General features: G+C 49.7%; 1 protein-coding gene across 5 annotated transcripts in view; it reads left to right on the top strand.

Annotated features, from left to right (window-relative positions):
• LOC117265042 (5'-AMP-activated protein kinase subunit gamma-2-like) overlaps positions 1–18,584 on the top strand; it is a 77,828-nt gene extending 59,244 nt beyond the window's left edge. For 4 of the 5 annotated variants that reach the window (XM_033639428.2, XM_078162868.1, XM_078162866.1 and 1 more), the window contains 10 exons: positions 6,219–6,300; positions 6,462–6,520; positions 7,008–7,053; positions 7,153–7,207; positions 12,606–12,732; positions 12,841–13,006; positions 13,085–13,122; positions 13,203–13,349; positions 13,446–13,539; positions 14,255–18,584. In XM_033639428.2, coding sequence (XP_033495319.2) covers positions 6,219–6,300; positions 6,462–6,520; positions 7,008–7,053; positions 7,153–7,207; positions 12,606–12,732; positions 12,841–13,006; positions 13,085–13,122; positions 13,203–13,349; positions 13,446–13,539; positions 14,255–15,225 — 1,785 coding nt within the window. In that variant the 3' untranslated portion in view covers positions 15,226–18,584. The remainder of the gene's footprint in view (positions 1–6,218; positions 6,301–6,461; positions 6,521–7,007; positions 7,054–7,152; positions 7,208–12,605; positions 12,733–12,840; positions 13,007–13,084; positions 13,123–13,202; positions 13,350–13,445; positions 13,540–14,254) is intronic. The other variant, XM_078162867.1, reaches the window with a different exon arrangement.
• The last annotated feature ends 1,132 nt before the right edge of the window (positions 18,585–19,716 follow it).

The raw sequence follows: 19,716 nt of genomic DNA, 5'->3' as shown, positions 1-19,716 counted from the left end.
AGATCTTGTGTTCCCCTTTTGTGTGGCACGGGGAGATAATATAGAACATTGGTTAAAAAATGACACATCTACTAACTCTTCCCAGGAAGCAGAAAGATTGATCCAATGTAGGCATGAAGCGGTCAAAGGGAATGTAACTACAACAGTAAGCACGACGCGGCACACGGGGGTACAGAAAGTATGTAACACAACTCAAGAGGCTAAAATTCAGTGCCATCAGGTAGTCAATGGTGGGAACGATTCAATGGTTATGGGACGAAATTATAACGATACCACCTGGATTTGGACACTTAACCTAACTAATGGTACAGTGCCACTGGCAGATATATTTTGGATGTGTGAAAATGATCTTCAGGTGAAAACTGTGCTGCCAGAGAATTGGACAGGAATCTGTACCCCAGTAATGTTAACAGGACAAATCACAATCATGAGTCTGAATAACAGCCAAAATAACAGTAATCACTCACGGTCTCGCAGGTCTACCAATTCTCAAACGCTCTCCTGGGAGGAGGATGCTAGTGTGTACATCACATGGGATCAGGTGCCACAAGGAGTTCCCAGGGACACACAGGCTATATCAGATGAATGGATAGAGACAGGTAGAGTGTTAGGCTCCTGGCCGATCTGGGGAGCCATAGCTAATGCCCAATATATAGCTCGTAATAGCCGTTGGATAAATTACTTATGGTACAACCAACAAAGATTTGTGAATTGGACTATAGAAGCCTTACAAGGGGTGAGCGAGCAGTTACATGCTACATCCCTGATGACACTGCAAAACAGGTTCATCATCGAGACTATGCTTGCTCAAGACCAAGGGATCTGTGATGTAGTTGGAGAACATTGTTGCACCGTCATCCCCATGCACACCGGGGAGGATGGCAATTTAACCAAGGCTCTGAATAGCATACGTACCATGCGAGACCAACACGTACAGCACTCAAATTGGAACACTAAAATCTCCTCAATTTGGGATTGGCTATCAAAGTTATCCCCTGGAAAGATTTTACACATGATGGGGATGTTGTTGGGATTTGTAGTACTGGCCCTTTTTGTACTAGCCTGTTGTATTCTTCCCTTGGTACAACTCCTCATCAGAAGAACGATGGCAAGTGTTGCCGGACAGTTTATTGTAATAGATCAAGGCTCCCATCCCAAGACAATCACGGAATTATATAACGACATGGGTGGCCCCGAAGGGAAAGAGCTTAGCAATTTCCACCAGAGCACAGGATTGAATGAGGGAAACCAATATGAAATAATGACGTCAGATGAGATACTAGGCCCTGATAATCAGAAATGGGAGTCAGTCGAGGGAGAGTACGAGGAGATAATGTAAGAACACCTAGGAGTCTTGCTGTCACCAACCCCACTAATATTTAACCATTAGGCGCAGTGATTTTGCTTGCATGGCGTGTACACAATATCAAATGCTGTAGGGACAGACACCGTACTAACAAAGAAGGGATAGCACATTAAAGATGTCCTTTACAAACTTTTGAGATAGACATAAACCATGGCTGAACCCTGGAGAACCCCACATCCATACCAGCAGAACCCAGAGGACCAGCCCGTATTCCAGTATCAACAGCAGGCGCCAGGCGTGATGGGACCTCCTCGTCCACCTCCGCCACCATACCCCGTGGGCAGTCGCCTGGTGCCCCTTTGCAACCCCGGTGAAGGTGTCCAGACGGGCGGACGACGCAGTTCCAACCCCTACATGATGACGCCGCAACAGGTCTTCACTGCAGTCTTGGATGACCCTGCACCTGCACGTACCATTCGCCAGCTGCTGATGTCACCAATAGTCCCCAGTCATGCCGACAATCCCCAAGAAGGTGCCAATCCAGAAGCAGAATCCTCCACTTGGGGAGTCCAGGCCCCAGTCGATCCCGTTCCAGGGAACCCAAACCCGCCATACTCCCAGTTAGAGTTCATGCAGAATGTCGCGGGGGCCCAAGGGCCTTCCACCTCACGAGCAGGCGCTAGAGAGGTCCAAACTCCCACCTCCCCACAAATGCCATGTCAGAGTGGATGTCTTCCTTGCCAATACCGTGGGTGTGATGACACCTCATCAGTAACGGACGAGGAGACCGAGTCACTAAGTTACTCACCTACTACTCCTGACCCCCCCCCAGAGCCAGCTAAACAACAAAGGAGTGCACGAGGCAGACTGCTAGGTCCCGCGCCAGTACAACCACTGCACACCTATATGCGCAACAGGCTACAGGATGAGTATGACATAGTCCCAGAATTCGTTGAGGCCAATCTGTGGCTATTACCTGAGGGGAAGGCTAAAACTAAGCAAGATCGTGAAATTGAGGCTGTACTGCGTAACCAGTTTCACGCAGTTGGCCAAGGACCTTATCGCATGTTGATGCGCAGTCTTCCCCCAGTACTGCGTGAAAAAATGCGCAGGATTCGCCGTGACACCTATGCAATCAGAAAGGGTGAGAATCATGTGTTGAGCCGACAGCAGCAGCAGCACACCGCCAAGGAGCTGCTGAAGCTGCGGGCCCAGCTCAAAGAAATGACTGAGTCCCGAGACACCCTCATGGCGGAGGTCTCTTTGCTGAGAGGGAGGGTGGCGGTTCAACACTTCTTAAGTCACAAGGACTGATATGGACATGATGAATCGACAAAAGGGAGTTTATGCATGATAATGCCATGATGATTGGATAATAAGTAATAATGACTGATGATGAAACTTAAAGGTACTGATGATTATGCTTGCTCTTTCATAAGGGGATATACGACGTGTGTTATTCACTAATACAGATATGTGTGACAAAATGATACTTGATGAAATCTGATTTATGCGTTAATCTTATTACTAATCACTGAAGATGATTCCAGTATGGTAATACATAATCTTAATCAGTAGTTATGGGACTATAAAGTCCCAAAGGGGGGAATATATATTTTTCTCTCCCTCTGTGATTAGAGTATTATATGGGACTATTGTAGCCCCAAAGGGGGGAATGTAGTGTAAAAGTTTGTGCCAACAGATCAAACAGTAAGGTTAAGATGTATGAATTGATTAAGAAACTCATATAATCATGTTTTTATGTATAAGGCATTATAAAGCTCTTTGATCTACATTTAAATATGATAAAACATTGTTGTATGTGTCAAAGTACTCATAGCACCATAGCACCAGACTATGTAATCATGTTGTATGCACCTACTGAAAGAACACACTGTGTTTTGTTAAACGATGAAACACATACTGAAATGCTGTAATACATACACACATTCACAGATTGCACTCTAAAGGTTCACCTTGCATAAGACTGAGAGCACTGAGGACTGTATAGAAAGTCCCTAAAATACACATGTTTTTTTAAAAATAGAGTGAAAGCGAAACCAGACCTAAGGGAAGAAAACTTGGGAAATTCCAGGCTGCATTACACCATTAAAAATGGGCCCAATCAGAATTGGACACAAAGAAAGGTTTTCCACCAATAGAATTGGTCGTAAGAGGGAAAGATTAGCAAAAAGAGGTGGAGACTCATTTGAATCTCCACCAGCATATAAGCCAGGGTTCTGAGAGCAAGTTTTCAGTCACACTCCGGAGTCTGACTCGCTAAGTTGTATGTGTTAAAGCCTGTTGACACATTAAACTTGATTGCATCGGACTTTGCCTGTTTCCAGTGTTTCTTTAAGTATTTGCCAGCTGAGCCTGAGGTACCAAATCGACATCTGAGGACACCTGATAAGAGACAAGAGGTTCAAGGTCGGGAGCCTACAGGCCCACTTCCAGGCACCGATTTTTGACACTTCAGTGCCCCCCACTGACTGACTTCAAAATATTTTTACACACCGGGTTCAACGCTGTTATGAAACATATCCTGCAAGTTTTGTGATGATTGGACAGTTTCTGATTTAAAGTCTGATTTGTGTTATACCACGCCCAATTATGCACTTGTGGCGCCCCCTAGTGTTCAACGAGTGAATGAATCTTTCAGGATATGTTGCTGCAGTTTTCATGATGAGTGGCTCAGCAGTTGTGGAGTTTGGTCTATTAATGTGCTGAGCCACGCCCCCTCTAAAGTTCATTGGTCGGTATCCTGAAAACGCAACGAGATATCCAGCGATGATCCACAGAACATTTGGTACAACCTACGGTTTAGGAGGAGATGTCAAAAATGTGTTTAAAAAATTCTAAATAATGTAAAATCTAGTCTGGTGGACCTTTGTGTTTTTTTTATAGATCAGTGGTTCCCGACTGGTCCAGATTTCCCCTCAGTCACACAGTTTATATAGTTAGTGTCTTACAGGTGTTCCGACATGTCGTCCAGCTGGTTTGTTGTCTCTGCCAAGCAGCTGTCTGTTAGTCACTCACTTTACAACTCTACTCTCCTCTGTGCCGGAAATTCGCTGTACTCAAAAATAAAGTGTGTTTTTACAAACTTGACATGTTGGCGAGTCACTTGCCGTCCGTTCAGAATGGACCTGTGACCCACCTTTGGACCGCGACCCACCAGTTGGGAACCATTGTTGGGCATGGTCTTTCCAAAACTGAATTTTTGGGCTTTAATTATAGCACCCCCTTGTGGCTGATTGCCGTCGTATTTGTTGAGGACAGAGGGCAGAGGACAGAAAGACAGGAGGACAGAGGACAGGATGAAGGAATGATACTGGCTAATGTCCTCAGTCAGTATGATGATGTCAGGAATATGAGTTGTGTTATTGACCATCATAGTTTCCAGTTATATCATGAAGTTTATACAGTGACACTGATGCTGCTCTACACACAACATGGAGTTATATTCATGATATTCAGCTCTAATCATCCTGTCTGAAATCATCCCATCTGATATTATCCTGTCTGAAATCATCCTATCTGAAATGACCCCATCTGAAATCATCCTGTCTGAAATCATCCCGTCTGAAATCATCCTGTCTGAAATGACCCCATCTGAAATCATCCTGTCTGAAATCATTCCGTGTGAAATCATCCCGTCTGAAATCATCCCATCTGATATTATCCCGTCTGAAATCATCCTGTCTGAAATCACGCCATCTGAAATCATCCTGTCTGAAATCATCCCATCTGAAATCATCCTGTCTGAAATCACGCTATCTGAAATCATCCTGTCTGAAATCATCCCATCTGAAATCATTCTGTGTGAAATCATCCTGTCTGAAATCATCCTGTCTGAAATCATCCCGTCTAAAATGATCCCATCTGAAATCACCTCATCTGAAATCAAACCCTCTGAAATCATTCTGTCTGAAATCATCCTGTCTGAAATCATCCTGTCTGAAATCATCCCATCTGATATAATCCTGTCTGAAATCATCCCGTCCGAAGTCATCCCATCTGAAATCATTGTCTGAAATCACCCCGTCTGAAATAATCCTGTCTAAAATCATTGTCTGAAATCATCCCATCTGAAATCATTGTCTGAAATCATCCCGTCTGAAATCATCCCATCCAAAATCATCCCGTCTGAAATCATCCCATCCAAGATCATCCTGTCTGAAGTCATTGTCTGAAATCATCCCATCTGAAATCATCCCGTCTGAAATCATTGTCTGAAATCATCCCATCTGAAATCATCCCATCCGAAATCATCCTGTCTGAAATCATCCCATCCGAAATCATTGTCTGAAATCATCCCGTCTAAAATCATCCCGTCTGAAATCATCCCGTCTGAAATCATCCCATCCGAAATCATCCCGTCTGAAATCATCCCATCCGAAATCATCCCGTCTGAAATCATTGTCTGATATCATCCCGTCTAAAATCATCCCATCCGAAATCATCCCGTCTGAAATCATTGTCTGATATCATCCCGTCTGAAATCATCCCGTCCAAAATGTCCTGTCTGGAATCATTGTCTGATATCGTCCCGTCTGAAATCATCCCATCCGAAATCATCCCATCTGAAATCATTGTCTGAAATCATCCCATCCGAAATCATCCCATCTGAAATCATTGTCTGAAATCATCCCATCTGAAATCATCCTGTATGAAATCATTGTCTGATATCATCCATCTGAAATCATCCCGTCTGAAACTCATAAACTTTTTAAACAGCTCTGATGTAATGATTAAACAGAATCAATAACCAGTATCAACCAGAGTGACAGCCCATCACTGCTGGTGACTGATGGTCTGTTAGGTCATTATTAAACTAGGTGGTGCAGTTCCACCATGACTTCCTCTGTTGATAATATTAATAATAATATTGTTGTTGTTTGTGTTCCAGGTGAAGAAGGCGTTCTTTGCTCTGGTGGCAAACGGAGTGAGAGCTGCTCCTCTGTGGGAGAGCAAGAAGCAGAGCTTTGTGGGTAAGACTGTGTGTGTGTGTGTGTCAGTGCTATATTTAGCCGTGCTCTCTGAGTCTTTGTGAATATTCTAACAGCCTGAGGAGACGATGGGATCAAACACACACACACACACACACTGTGTGTCCGTGTTGATGTTATAAACCTCTGTCTCTGTTTTACAGGAATGTTGACCATCACAGACTTCATCAACATCCTGACCAGATACTATAAATCCCCCATGGTAACACACACACACACACACACACTGTGACATCATGTCTGATTGGCTGACACATTTGTATCCAGGAAACAGCTGAGACAGAGCAGATATGAAACAGCAGGTGTGACGTCAGAACTCATGGGATCACCGTCGGCCATCTTACCTGGTCTGGTTCCCAGTGACCACCTGATGTTTGACCATCAGGACCAAAGCGTCACGTCTCCACAGAGTGATGACGCATCGTGTGTTGTCAGTGACCCAGGTAGCTTCACTGTTATCCAGCAGCTGATTGGTTCCCTGTTGGTCTCATTGACGTGGACACGGTTGTGTCCAGGACCGACAGGTCATCCTGACACGTCACATGTGGCGTCTCATATCTGTGACTTTCGGCGAGGACGAGTAGACGGACAGCAGTGTTAACGTGTGTTCCCTCCTGCTGCAGACTCTTTTTGTCCCTCCAGCAGAGCCGTACTGTGAGTTTGACTGTGTGTGTGTGTGTCTCCGTCAGGTTCAGATCTACGAGCTGGAGGAACATAAGATTGAGACGTGGAGAGGTACGAACTCTAAATTCAGATGGTTGTGGTGATCACAGTGGTGAGTCAGTGATGTCATCATCATCTTCATCATCATCTTCATCATATGTTTTCTGACAGAGCTGTACCTGCAGGAGACCTTCAAACCTCTGGTCCACATCTCACCTGACGCCAGGTACGTCTGTACCTGTCTGTACCTGTCTGTGTGTCTGTACCTGTCTGTACCTGTCTGTACCTGTCTGTGTGTCTGTACCTGTCTGTACCTGTCTGTGTGTCTGTACCTGTCTGTACCTGTTTGTGTGTCTGTACCTGTCTGTACCTGTTTGTGTGTCTGTACCTGTCTGTACCTGTCTGTGTGTCTGTACCTGTCTGTACCTGTCTGTGTGTCTGTACCTGTCTGTACCTGTTTGTGTGTCTGTACCTGTCTGTGTGTCTGTACCTGTCTGTACCTGTCTGTGTGTCTGTACCTGTCTGTACCTGTTTGTGTGTCTGTACCTGTCTGTACCTGTCTGTGTGTCTGTACCTGTCTGTACCTGTCTGTGTGTCTGTACCTGTCTGTACCTGTTTGTGTGTCTGTACCTGTCTGTGTGTCTGTACCTGTCTGTACCTGTCTGTGTGTCTGTACCTGTCTGTACCTGTCTGTGTGTCTGTACCTGTCTGTGTGTCTGTACCTGTCTGTACCTGTCTGTGTGTCTGTACCTGTCTGTACCTGTCTGTGTGTCTGTACTTGTCTGTACCTGTCTGTGTGTCTGTATCTGTCTGTGTGTCTGTACCTGTCTGTACCTGTCTGTGTGTCTGTACTTGTCTGTACCTGTCTGTGTGTCTGTACTTGTCTGTACCTGTCTGTGTGTCTGTATCTGTCTGTGTGTCTGTACCTGTCTGTACCTGTCTGTACCTGTCTGTGTGTCTGTACCTGTCTGTACCTGTTTGTGTGTCTGTACCTGTCTGTGTGTCTGTACCTGTCTGTACCTGTCTGTGTGTCTGTACCTGTCTGTACCTGTCTGTGTGTCTGTACCTGTCTGTGTGTCTGTACCTGTCTGTACCTGTCTGTGTGTCTGTACCTGTCTGTACCTGTCTGTGTGTCTGTACTTGTCTGTACCTGTCTGTGTGTCTGTATCTGTCTGTGTGTCTGTACCTGTCTGTACCTGTCTGTGTGTCTGTACTTGTCTGTACCTGTCTGTGTGTCTGTATCTGTCTGTGTGTCTGTACCTGTCTGTGTGTCTGTACCTGTCTGTACCTGTCTGTGTGTCTGTACCTGTCTGTACCTGTTTGTGTGTCTGTACCTGTCTGTGTGTCTGTACCTGTCTGTACCTGTCTGTGTGTCTGTACCTGTCTGTACCTGTCTGTGTGTCTGTACCTGTCTGTGTGTCTGTACCTGTCTGTACCTGTCTGTGTGTCTGTACCTGTCTGTACCTGTCTGTGTGTCTGTACTTGTCTGTACCTGTCTGTGTGTCTGTATCTGTCTGTGTCTGTACCTGTCTGTGTGTCTGTACCTGTCTGTACCTGTCTGTGTGTCTGTACCTGTCTGTACCTGTCTGTGTGTCTGTATCTGTCTGTGTGTCTGTACCTGTCTGTGTGTCTGTACTTGTCTGTGTGCACAGAGTTTGATTTACTCTTTACTGATTGATTTATTATCTTCTGAAAATATACTGAGGAAAGGAGACAAGAAGAGGAAACTGGGAGAGGAGGAGAAGGGAGAGTAAATAAGGAGAGGAAACAAGGAGAGTGAACCAGGGGAGGAAAGGAAACAGGGAGGTGAGATGAGGTGAGAGGAGAGGAGAAGAGAAGGGGAACAGGGAGAGGTGGGGAAAGAGGATTGAGGGACAGATATGATCCAGACAGAGCTCAACAAATATTCCTGTCCCCCCTCCTGTCTCTCCACCTGTCCCCCCTCCTGTCTCTCCACCTGTCCCCCCTCCTGTCTCTCCACCTGTCCCCCCTCCTGTCTCTCCACCTGTCCCCCCTCCTGTCCCTCCACCTGTCCCCCCTCCTGTCCCTCCACCTGTCCCCCCTCCTGTCTCTCCACCTGTCCCCCCTCCTGTCTCTCCACCTGTCCCCCCTCCTGTCTCTCCACCTGTCCCCCCTCCTGTCCCTCCACCTGTCCCCCCTCCTGTCCCTCCACCTGTCCCCCCTCCTGTTCCTCCACCTGTCCCCCCTCCTGTTCCTCCACCTGTCCCCCCTCCTGTCCCTCCACCTGTCCCCCCTCCTGTCCCTCCACCTGTCCCTCCACCTGTCCCCCCTCCTGTCCCTCCACCTGTCCCCCCCTCCTGTCCCTCCACCTGTCCCTCCACCTGTCCCTCCACCTGTCCCCCCCTCCTGTCCCCCCTACCTGTCCCTCCACCTGTCCCCCCCTCCTGTCCCTCCACCTGTCCCCCCCTCCTGTCCCCCCCTCCTGTCCCCCCTACCTGTCCCTCCACCTGTCCCTCCACCTGTCCCCCCTCCTGTCCCTCCACCTGTCCCCCCCTCCTGTCCCTCCACCTGTCCCCCCTCCTGTTCCTCCACCTGTCCCCCCTACCTGTCCCTCCACCTGTCCCTCCACCTGTCCCCCCTCCTGTCCCTCCACCTGTCCCCCCCTCCTGTCCCTCCACCTGTCCCCCCTCCTGTTCCTCCACCTGTACCCCCTCCTGTTCCTCCACCTGTTCCCCCTCCTGTCCCTCTACCTGTCCCCCCTACCTGTCCCTCCACCTGTCCCCCCTCCTGTCCCTCCACCTGTCCCCCCTCCTGTCCCTCCACCTGTCCCCCCCTCCTGTCCCTCCACCTGTCCCCCCTCCTGTTCCTCCACCTGTACCCCCTCCTGTTCCTCCACCTGTCCCCCCCTCCTGTCCCCCCTCCTGTTCCTCCACCTGTCCCCCCTCCTGTCCCTCTACCTGTCCCCCCTACCTGTCCCTCCACCTGTCCCCCCTCCTGTCCCTCCACCTGTCCCCCCCCTCCTGTCCCTCCACCTGTCCCCCCCTCCTGTCCCCCCTCCTGTCCCTCCACCTGTCCCCCCCTCCTGTCCCTCCACCTGTCCCCCCTCCTGTTCCTCCACCTGTCCCCCCTCCTGTCCCTCCACCTGTCCCCCCTCCTGTTCCTCCACCTGTCCCCCCTCCTGTCCCTCTACCTGTCCCTCCACCTGTCCCCCCTCCTGTCCCTCCACCTGTCCCCCCCTCCTGTCCCTCCACCTGTCCCCCCCTCCTGTTCCCCCTCCTGTCCCTCCACCTGTCCCCCCCCTCCTGTCCCTCCACCTGTCCCCCCCTCCTGTCCCCCCTCCTGTTCCCCCTCCTGTCCCTCCACCTGTCCCCCCCCTCCTGTCCCTCCACCTGTCCCCCCCTCCTGTCCCCCCTCCTGTTCCCCCTCCTGTCCCTCCACCTGTCCCCCCCACCTGTCCCTCCACCTGTCCCCCCCTCCTGTCCCCCCTCCTGTCCCTCCACCTGTCCCCCCCTCCTGTCCCTCCACCTGTCCCCCCCTCCTGTCCCCCCTCCTGTTCCCCCTCCTGTCCCTCCACCTGTCCCCCCCCTCCTGTCCCTCCACCTGTCCCCCCCTCCTGTCCCCCCTCCTGTCCCTCCACCTGTCCCTCCACCTGCCCCCCCCTCCTGTCCCCCCTCCTGTCCCTCCATCTGTCCCCCCCTCCTGTTCCTCCACCTGTCTCTCCACCTGTCCCCCCTTCTGTCCCCCCTCCTGTCCCTCCACCTGTTCCTCCACCTGTCTCTCCACCTGTCCCCCCTTCTGTCCCCCCTCCTGTCCCTCCACCTGTCCCTCCACCTGTCTCTCCACCTGTCCCCCCTTCTGTCCCTCAACCTGTCCCCCCCTCCTGTCCCCCCTCCTGTCTCTCCACCTGTCCCCCCTTCTGTCCCCCCCTCCTGTCCCTCCACCTGTCTCTCCACCTGTCCCCCCTTCTGTCCCCCCCTCCTGTCCCTCCACCTGTCTCTCCACCTGTCCCCCCTCCTGTTCCTCCACCTGTCCCTCCACCTGTCCCTCCACCTGTCTCTCCACCTGTCCCCCCTTCTGTCCCTCAACCTGTCCCCCCCTCCTGTCCCCCCTCCTGTCTCTCCACCTGTCCCCCCTTCTGTCCCCCCCTCCTGTCCCTCCACCTGTCTCTCCACCTGTCCCCCCTCCTGTTCCTCCACCTGTCCCCCCCTCCTGTCCCCCCTCCTGTTCCTCCACCTGTCCCCCCTCCTGTCCCTCTACCTGTCCCCCCTACCTGTCCCTCCACCTGTCCCCCCTCCTGTCCCTCCACCTGTCCCCCCCCTCCTGTCCCTCCACCTGTCCCCCCCTCCTGTCCCCCCTCCTGTCCCTCCACCTGTCCCCCCCTCCTGTCCCTCCACCTGTCCCCCCTCCTGTTCCTCCACCTGTCCCCCCTCCTGTCCCTCCACCTGTCCCCCCTCCTGTTCCTCCACCTGTCCCCCCTCCTGTCCCTCTACCTGTCCCTCCACCTGTCCCCCCTCCTGTCCCTCCACCTGTCCCCCCCTCCTGTCCCTCCACCTGTCCCCCCCTCCTGTTCCCCCTCCTGTCCCTCCACCTGTCCCCCCCCTCCTGTCCCTCCACCTGTCCCCCCCTCCTGTCCCCCCTCCTGTTCCCCCTCCTGTCCCTCCACCTGTCCCCCCCCTCCTGTCCCTCCACCTGTCCCCCCCTCCTGTCCCCCCTCCTGTTCCCCCTCCTGTCCCTCCACCTGTCCCCCCCACCTGTCCCTCCACCTGTCCCCCCCTCCTGTCCCCCCTCCTGTCCCTCCACCTGTCCCCCCCTCCTGTCCCTCCACCTGTCCCCCCCTCCTGTCCCCCCTCCTGTTCCCCCTCCTGTCCCTCCACCTGTCCCCCCCCTCCTGTCCCTCCACCTGTCCCCCCCTCCTGTCCCCCCTCCTGTCCCTCCACCTGTCCCTCCACCTGCCCCCCCCTCCTGTCCCCCCTCCTGTCCCTCCATCTGTCCCCCCCTCCTGTTCCTCCACCTGTCTCTCCACCTGTCCCCCCTTCTGTCCCCCCTCCTGTCCCTCCACCTGTCCCTCCACCTGTCTCTCCACCTGTCCCCCCTTCTGTCCCTCAACCTGTCCCCCCCTCCTGTCCCCCCTCCTGTCTCTCCACCTGTCCCCCCTTCTGTCCCCCCCTCCTGTCCCTCCACCTGTCTCTCCACCTGTCCCCCCTCCTGTTCCTCCACCTGTCCCGCCACCTGTCCCCCCTCCTGTCCCTCCACCTGTCTCTCCACTTGTCCCCCCTTCTGTCCCTCCACCTGTCCCTCCACCTGTCTCTCCACCTGTCCCCCCTTCTGTCCCTCCACCTGTCCCTCCACCTGTCTCTCCACCTGTCCCCCCTTCTGTCCCTCCACCTGTCCCTCCACCTGTCCCTCCACCTGTCTCTCCACCTGTCCCCCCTCCTGTTCCTCCACCTGTCCCGCCACCTGTCCCCCCTCCTGTCCCTCCACCTGTCTCTCCACCTGTCCCCCCTTCTGTCCCTCCACCTGTCCCTCCACCTGTCTCTCCACCTGTCCCCCCTTCTGTCCCTCCACCTGTCCCTCCACCTGTCTCTCCACCTGTCCCCCCTTCTGTCCCTCCACCTGTCCCTCCACCTGTCCCTCCACCTGTCTCTCCACCTGTCCCCCCACAGTATATTTGAAGCAGTGTACTCGCTGATCAAGAATAAGATCCACCGTCTTCCTGTCATCGATCCGGTCAGTGGGAACGCTCTCTACATCCTGACTCACAAGAGGATCCTCAAGTTCCTGCAGCTCTTTGTGAGTCTCCATGTTCTACAGCGTTTGTGCTGCTGTCCACAGCAGGACATCTGTCTCACAGCAGGATGTGTGTGTGTGTGTGTGTGTGTGTGTCTGTCTGTCTGTCAGGTGTGTGAGATGCCCATGCCGGCCTTCATGAAGCAGTCTCTGGAGGAGCTGGCCGTGGGGACGTACGCCAACATCGCCTACATCCACCCGGACACACCGCTCATCACCGCGCTGTCTGTCTTCACACACCGCCGCGTCTCCGCCCTCCCCGTCGTCGACCACAACGGTAACCATGGGCAACAGCACAGTAGATAAAGTGTGATTTGTTGCCCACTGGCTCAATGATCATGTCTTGTGTTTGCAGGTAGAGTGGTGGACATCTACTCCAAGTTTGACGTGATTGTGAGTAACTCTGGAAACATGATCGTTGTGTTCACTGTCTGAGGAAACACAGGAAACCTGAGTGTTGTCCGTCTGTGCAGAACCTGGCGGCAGAGAAGACGTACAACAACCTGGACGTGACGGTCACTCAGGCTCTCAGACACAGATCCCAGTACTTTGAAGGAGTCATGAAGTGCAACAAACTGGAAACACTGGAGACCATCGTGGACCGTATCGTGAAGGCAGAGGTCAGAGAACATGTGAATCATATCAGGGATGAGTCACAGCTGTGTCCATAGAGGTATAACTACTGAGTGTGTGTGTGTGTGTGTGTGTGTGTGCAGGTTCACAGGCTGGTTGTTGTTGATGAAGAGTCTCGTATCGTCGGCATCGTCTCACTCTCTGACATCCTGCAGGCGCTGGTCCTGACCCCCGCAGGTAAACATCATTGTTATTATTATCAGTGCTGGTGTTAGGAAACATTTCAGTGATAATGTTTATAATATTATTACTTATATTAATATTAGCAGTGTTAATGTTAGAATACTGATGAATATTATCATGATTGTTGTTGCCATCTTTGTGAAGTCGGTATCTGAAGATCAGCTCGAGAGAATTCTCCTCACATTTGGCACCAACGTCCACCTGGACTCAACCATGAACTGATTAGAGTTTAGTAGTCAAGGGTCAAAGGTCAAAGGTCACTGTGACCATACCTCAAGACTTCATATGTCAGTTATGACAGAACTTCACTCAAATGTCTGACAGGATTCAAATAGAAGTGATGACGTTTTATATCCAAAAGGTCAAAGGTCAGCTTCACTGTGACATCATCATGTTTCCTCATGTATATAAGGCAGCGCGTGTCATGCGTAACGTGCACCAGTGCACACTTTGACTGTGTTGTTGTGTGTGTGTAAAATATATTCATATCAGTACAGAGCAGTCGCATGTTGATGTTCCTGACATCACATCACACAGTGATGTCATGTGATCTCGTTTCCCTGGTAACGAGTCGTGTCTGTGGTTTAAGAAGGATTCAAGAAGTCCTGCATTCACAACCTCGCTGAAGTAAAAGTACTTTCAGATAAATGTACTTAAAGTACTGAGAGTAAAAGTACTCATGTCTGTCTGTCTGTCTGTCTGTCTGCAGGTCTAGGGAGGAAGGAGTCTCTCCCATCTCAGCCAACAGGTTTGGACTCAACAGAACCAGAGACAGGATGTCAACCTGGACTAGACCAGGACCAGGACCGGGGACTGGAGACAAGGACAGAGACAGAATATAAACCTGAACCAGATCAAGACCAGGAGCAGGAGCTGGACCAGGAGCTGGGTAAAGAAAGAGAAACAGAGACAGGCTGCGAGGACACAGATACTACTGAGACCTGCCAGCAGGGGGAGACAGAGAGACACTCAGAGGGGGAGACAGAAAGAGAGGGAGATAAACAAGTGAGACAGACAGAAAGTGGAGAAACACTAGAGACAGAGAGACAGACAGAGGGGGAGGCAGATGGGGACACAGAGAGACAGACAGAGGAGGAGGCAGATGGGGACGCAGAGAGACAGACAGAGGAGGAGGCAGAGAGACAGACAGAGGGGGAGGTAGATGGGGACGCAGAGAGACAGACAGAGGGGGAGGTAGATGGGGACGCAGAGAGACAGACAGAGGAGGAGGCAGAGAGACAGACAGAGGAGGAGGCAGAGAGACAGACAGAGGAGGAGGCAGAGAGACAGGCAGAGGGGGAGGCAGAGAGACAGGCAGAGGAGGAGGCAGATGGGGACACAGAGAGACAGACAGAGGAGGAGGCAGATGGGGACGCAGAGAGACAGACAGAGGAGGAGGCAGATGGGGACGCAGAGAGACAGACAGAGGAGGAGGCAGATGGGGACGCAGAGAGACAGACAGAGGAGGAGGCAGCAGTGACAGAGACAGACGGAGGAGAGGAAGGAGGAAAGGAGGAGGCCAGTGAAGGAGAAACCCAGGAGGCGGGGGAGATGAAGGAGGGGGAGGAAGAAGAGACAGTGGGTGAGGAAGAAGAGACTGGTGGTGGAGGGGAGGAGGTGAAGGAGGGAGGAGCGGAGCAGGGGACAGGAGGAGAAGGGGAGGAGGAGGAGGCAGCGTGACATCATCATCGGAGTCAAGCCACTCACCACAGGAGAAGAGGAACAGGAAGGGGCGGGGTCAAGAAAGAGCGCTGTCAACAGGATGACATGTGATTGGTCGGGAGGCGCTGAGACTTTGTTTTTCATTGGCTGTTTGTTCAAGGGCAAGGAGGCACTGCAGAGCTGTGATTGGACAGTTTCTGTGGAGGTGGATGGGACATGTGCTGGAGCCAATCAGGGATCTTCTATTGTTTCACCTTTCATCACAGAGAAGTTTAAAGGTTTTGGTTGTGAGGTCAGTGCTGCGGTCGGCGGCGCTGATCTGCAGCACGCATCAGAAATATCATCTGCAGATGTCAGGAGACATTTTAATTATTAGTAAAATTCTGGTACACTGGTCGAGTCGCAGCGCGTCTCCCATTGGACGTCAACCCAACATTAAACTTAACCCTTTTTACACAGAGGTGGCGCTATAGAGCCGCTACCACGTCCCTTCTTCAGGCAGCAGAACCAAGGTACGGCGACATGATGTCTCTTCAGTGTGATGTCAGACAGCATGATGACATCACAGAAGCAAAAGAGTCAGCAGCTCTTTATAAACAATAACAATGACATCACATGTCAATAACAATCATTTAGCGTCCCTGTTATATGGTGGCTGATCTCGTCCTCTGCTCCGACGGTAAGGAGCTCCTGGACCTCACTGTTTGAGTTAACTGCTAACTGCTAATAGCTACTGTTCTTCTTCTTTGAGTTAGCCGCTAACAGCTATCAGCTGCTGCTGTTCTTCTTCTTTGAGTTAGCTGCTAACAGCTACTGTTCTTCTTCTTTGAGTTAGCCGCTAACAGCTATCAGCTACTGTTCTTCTTCTTTGAGTTAGCCGCTAACAGCTATCAGCTGCTGTTCTTCTTCTTTGAGTTAGCCGCTAACAGCTATCAGCTACTGTTCCTCTTCTTTGAGTTAGCTGCTAACAGCTATCAGCTACTGTTCTTCTTCTTTGAGTTAGCCGCTAACAGCTATCAGCTACTGTTCCTCTTCTTTGAGTTAGCTGCTAACAGCTATCAGCTACTGTTCTTCTTCTTTGAGTTAGCTGCTAACAGCTACTGTTCTTCTTCTTTGAGTTAGCCGCTAACAGCTATCAGCTACTGTTCTTCTTCTTTGAGTTAACTGCTAACAGCTAACAGCTACCTTATTAAATCTCCCGCGGTGGGTCGCACACATAACACGTCATCACAGCATCACACCCGAGACCATGGACGTCCTCCGTCCTGCTGGCTGTCCCTTTTGAACAGACATCAGTTCAGCGCTGTTAGTAGCTTCGCTCCCAGATTAAAGTCGGGACAGCTCTGCCCCCCCGCTCTGTGATCGTACCTTTAATGCAGAACAGTGAGAAGGCCAAACTGAGCGATATTCCCGCCTGGAACAGGAAGTGTAAAAGGGGCTTTAGTAACATAACAAAAACGAGTCTGGGGATGAGATTGATTGATGGATTTCAAATCAGCAGGATGACGGCAAAAGTAGCAGTCGTTAGTGTGACTGTAATATTTTTACTGAAGTGTAATCAGTAATGAAATATATAATATTATCACATCACTGCCCAACACTGCACATCAGTCAGGTGACAGCTTCACCTGTTTATCGTTTCATGAACAGTTTAAATCAGCTGCTGCTTCACAGTAAAATCCTCAACTGGACAAACACAGAGTGACTTTTATTGAGAGGCAGCCAAAGGAAATGTCACGTAACACCTGAGAATTGTGTGCATGACGCCATGAGGCCGTGTGGCGTCGTGCTGCCTGCGGCCTGGAGAATGAACCCCTGCTGTTAGCAGCAGTAACCACCAGGTGGCCTCCAGTCAGAGCTAAGAGCCATGGAACAGTAGGCTACATGTCATGTGAAAACATTATTTATGACAGAAATCATCACTTCATATTTAAACAGCTGCAGTGATGATTTGACCATCATGACAACCGCTTCTGTGATGTCACAAAGGGGCGGTCCATCATGTCATCATGGTGCCTATCATTGTAGCTGCAGGTTCTGATTGGTTGAGACAGAGATTTAAATCAGTAAATCATTATTAATAATAGTTTTTATTCCAGATATCACTGAGACACTATTTATCTGCTATTTATCATATACGATAATGTTAATGTTACTCACTGCATATGTAAAGATTGTATGGATGTTATTTTATAGAGATACCAAACAAAAGTCTGTTTGTTATTTTGGTGTCAAATTTTAAATTAATCTGTACAAAAATAGATTTTATTGTTAAATTAATGGATTTATAGTTTCTAGGTGTGTCCTTCAAAATACAGGAACAGCCGTGCTTGCTTTTTAAAAATGTTTCTTTGAATGCCGTTATCTCGAGATCTCAAGTTAATTATTTCGTTATGTCCGATTATTGCAGTCAGAAATGTAACTGTGTCGTTCTGTTGGAGGACGAAGCTTTCCTTCGTTTGGGTTGTTAATTTATACTCCTCAATGAGCTGAGGAGTTTAATCTGGAAATATCATGTCTTTTTCTCATAAACGTATGAATTTAATCTTGAGTTCAGTCTCGTAATAATGATATTTCTCTCTGGAAATTAATGAATTTATCATAAAATAGAAACCCTAGCTGAGCAGCATTCCCACCACCTGTGATGTCGCCGACTCCTTTTATACCTGTTTAAATGATGTTTTTGTAAAAATTTGACCAAGTTGACAAAAGTCTGGAACAAAATTTTCATTAAAAAAAAAATCTTTTCTGGGACGAGGCTGTTTTCTGACACACAGGAAATAAAACAATGAAAGCGAAATATACAAATTTACATATGAATCCTTTAAAAATAATGTTTATAATAATAATTATGATAAGTCATAATTTATGATTATCTCAAAATCTCCAGAAAACAAAAATAATTTTCTCGTGAAACAACATAAATTAAACAGAAACAGAGCTGTGTTATCTGGAGATAATGAAATGATTCACTCACCATCTCAAGGTAACAACGTTGAAACAAACTGCAAGCTCGGTCTCCGTGGTGTTCAGAGAGTTTGTAATTCACAGTGAGACTATAGGGGGCGCTCACACTGGGCAGTTTGGACCAGCCATGGTTGGATTGATCTGAGCCAGTCAAGTTTCAGAGCAGCGTGAGACTGAAGCTTTTTAAAAGATGTGCGCTGGCTGTTTTTAGGTGGAATGAACCTTTAATGAATGAAGAGAAGATGATGCAGTGAAATGTCGCCCAGCTGTCCGTCAGTGTTTCCAAACTGAACCCTGTGAACTTTAAATCAGCTGATTGTTTCAGGTGACATGAAAAGGCGTGGGTTTTTATAAATGTTCTGTACATGTTGATGTTGTTAAACACGACAATAAAAACATTGTGATCTTTATTTTCTTGTTCGTCATGTTTTAGTTTCCTCCATGTTGACCTCACACCAAACGACCTCTCAAGTGATGTCACTGCTGCACACAACATTCCAGTGACGGTTTAAAGTCACGAGAGTTTGACACTCGCCATCTTGTACGTCTTGATCTGTTAAATGTGCTGGGAGGAGCCGAGGAGAGAGTCTGTCTGTCTGTCAGAGAGCCTGTCTGTCTGCCTGTCTGTCTGTCAGAGAGTCGAGGCCGCAAATTCCATTAGTTTGTCTCTTACATGTTGGTGACGACTCTCAGTCATCCAGGTCATGGTGATCTTAAGTGCTGTATCGTAGGCACTGGACCTGCTTCAGTTTCTTGAAAACATTTCTCATCCAAGAAGCTTCTTCAGTTCACACTGACTGGTGCAGAGTCGCAGGCTTTAAACTCCGTGGGTGTGAACCCTCGCAGAGTCATGAGGTCACACGTGAGTTGCTGGCCCACCCGGTCATCTCTTCTAGAAAATACTGAAAAGCTGCTACACGTTTACTTTGAAAGGAATGTAGACAGATACGACAAACATTACCTGAAAATGTGAGAGATGGTAACTTCCTGTGTTTTATGTTAAAATGAGGCGACATGGGAGAGGTGAATGATTTCTTTTTCTTTAGTCACAGAAGAAACAAGTGGAGTTTACAGGGTGAAGTGAGGCTGGAGGCTGTCTCAGCTGACACTGGGACTCTCATGTCTCACCATTAGAGTCACTGAGCTAAAGCTGTCCTTCAGTCCTACAACCCTACAGTCCTACAACCCTACAGTCCTACAACCCTACAGTCCTACAACCCTACAGTCCAACAGCCTTACAACCTTACAACCCTACAGTCCAACAGCCTTACAACCCTTCGTCAACACCTGAAGCAGTTTTGAGTTACCTCCTTTACAAAACATTTATGCCTTTTTTTGTATGAAAACAGTAAAATATGAAAGTATAGAAATATAACTGATGATACTGTTGTCACTGAATGAACAAGCTGAAATCTTTTTTTTTTTCAATGGAGCAGCAGACAGAAGGATTTTTCATCCAGATGTTCAGAGGAGTCCTGAAGGATTGTGGAATACTTCCATGCTCTAAGTGTTGTGGGATTTGGATGGATATAAGGCGTACTG

This window comes from Epinephelus lanceolatus, chromosome 20 (genome assembly GCF_041903045.1).
Source record: "Epinephelus lanceolatus isolate andai-2023 chromosome 20, ASM4190304v1, whole genome shotgun sequence".
In the NCBI taxonomy this organism is placed as follows: Eukaryota; Metazoa; Chordata; class Actinopteri; order Perciformes; family Serranidae; genus Epinephelus; species Epinephelus lanceolatus.
This window is presented reverse-complemented; position numbering and strand designations above follow the sequence as displayed.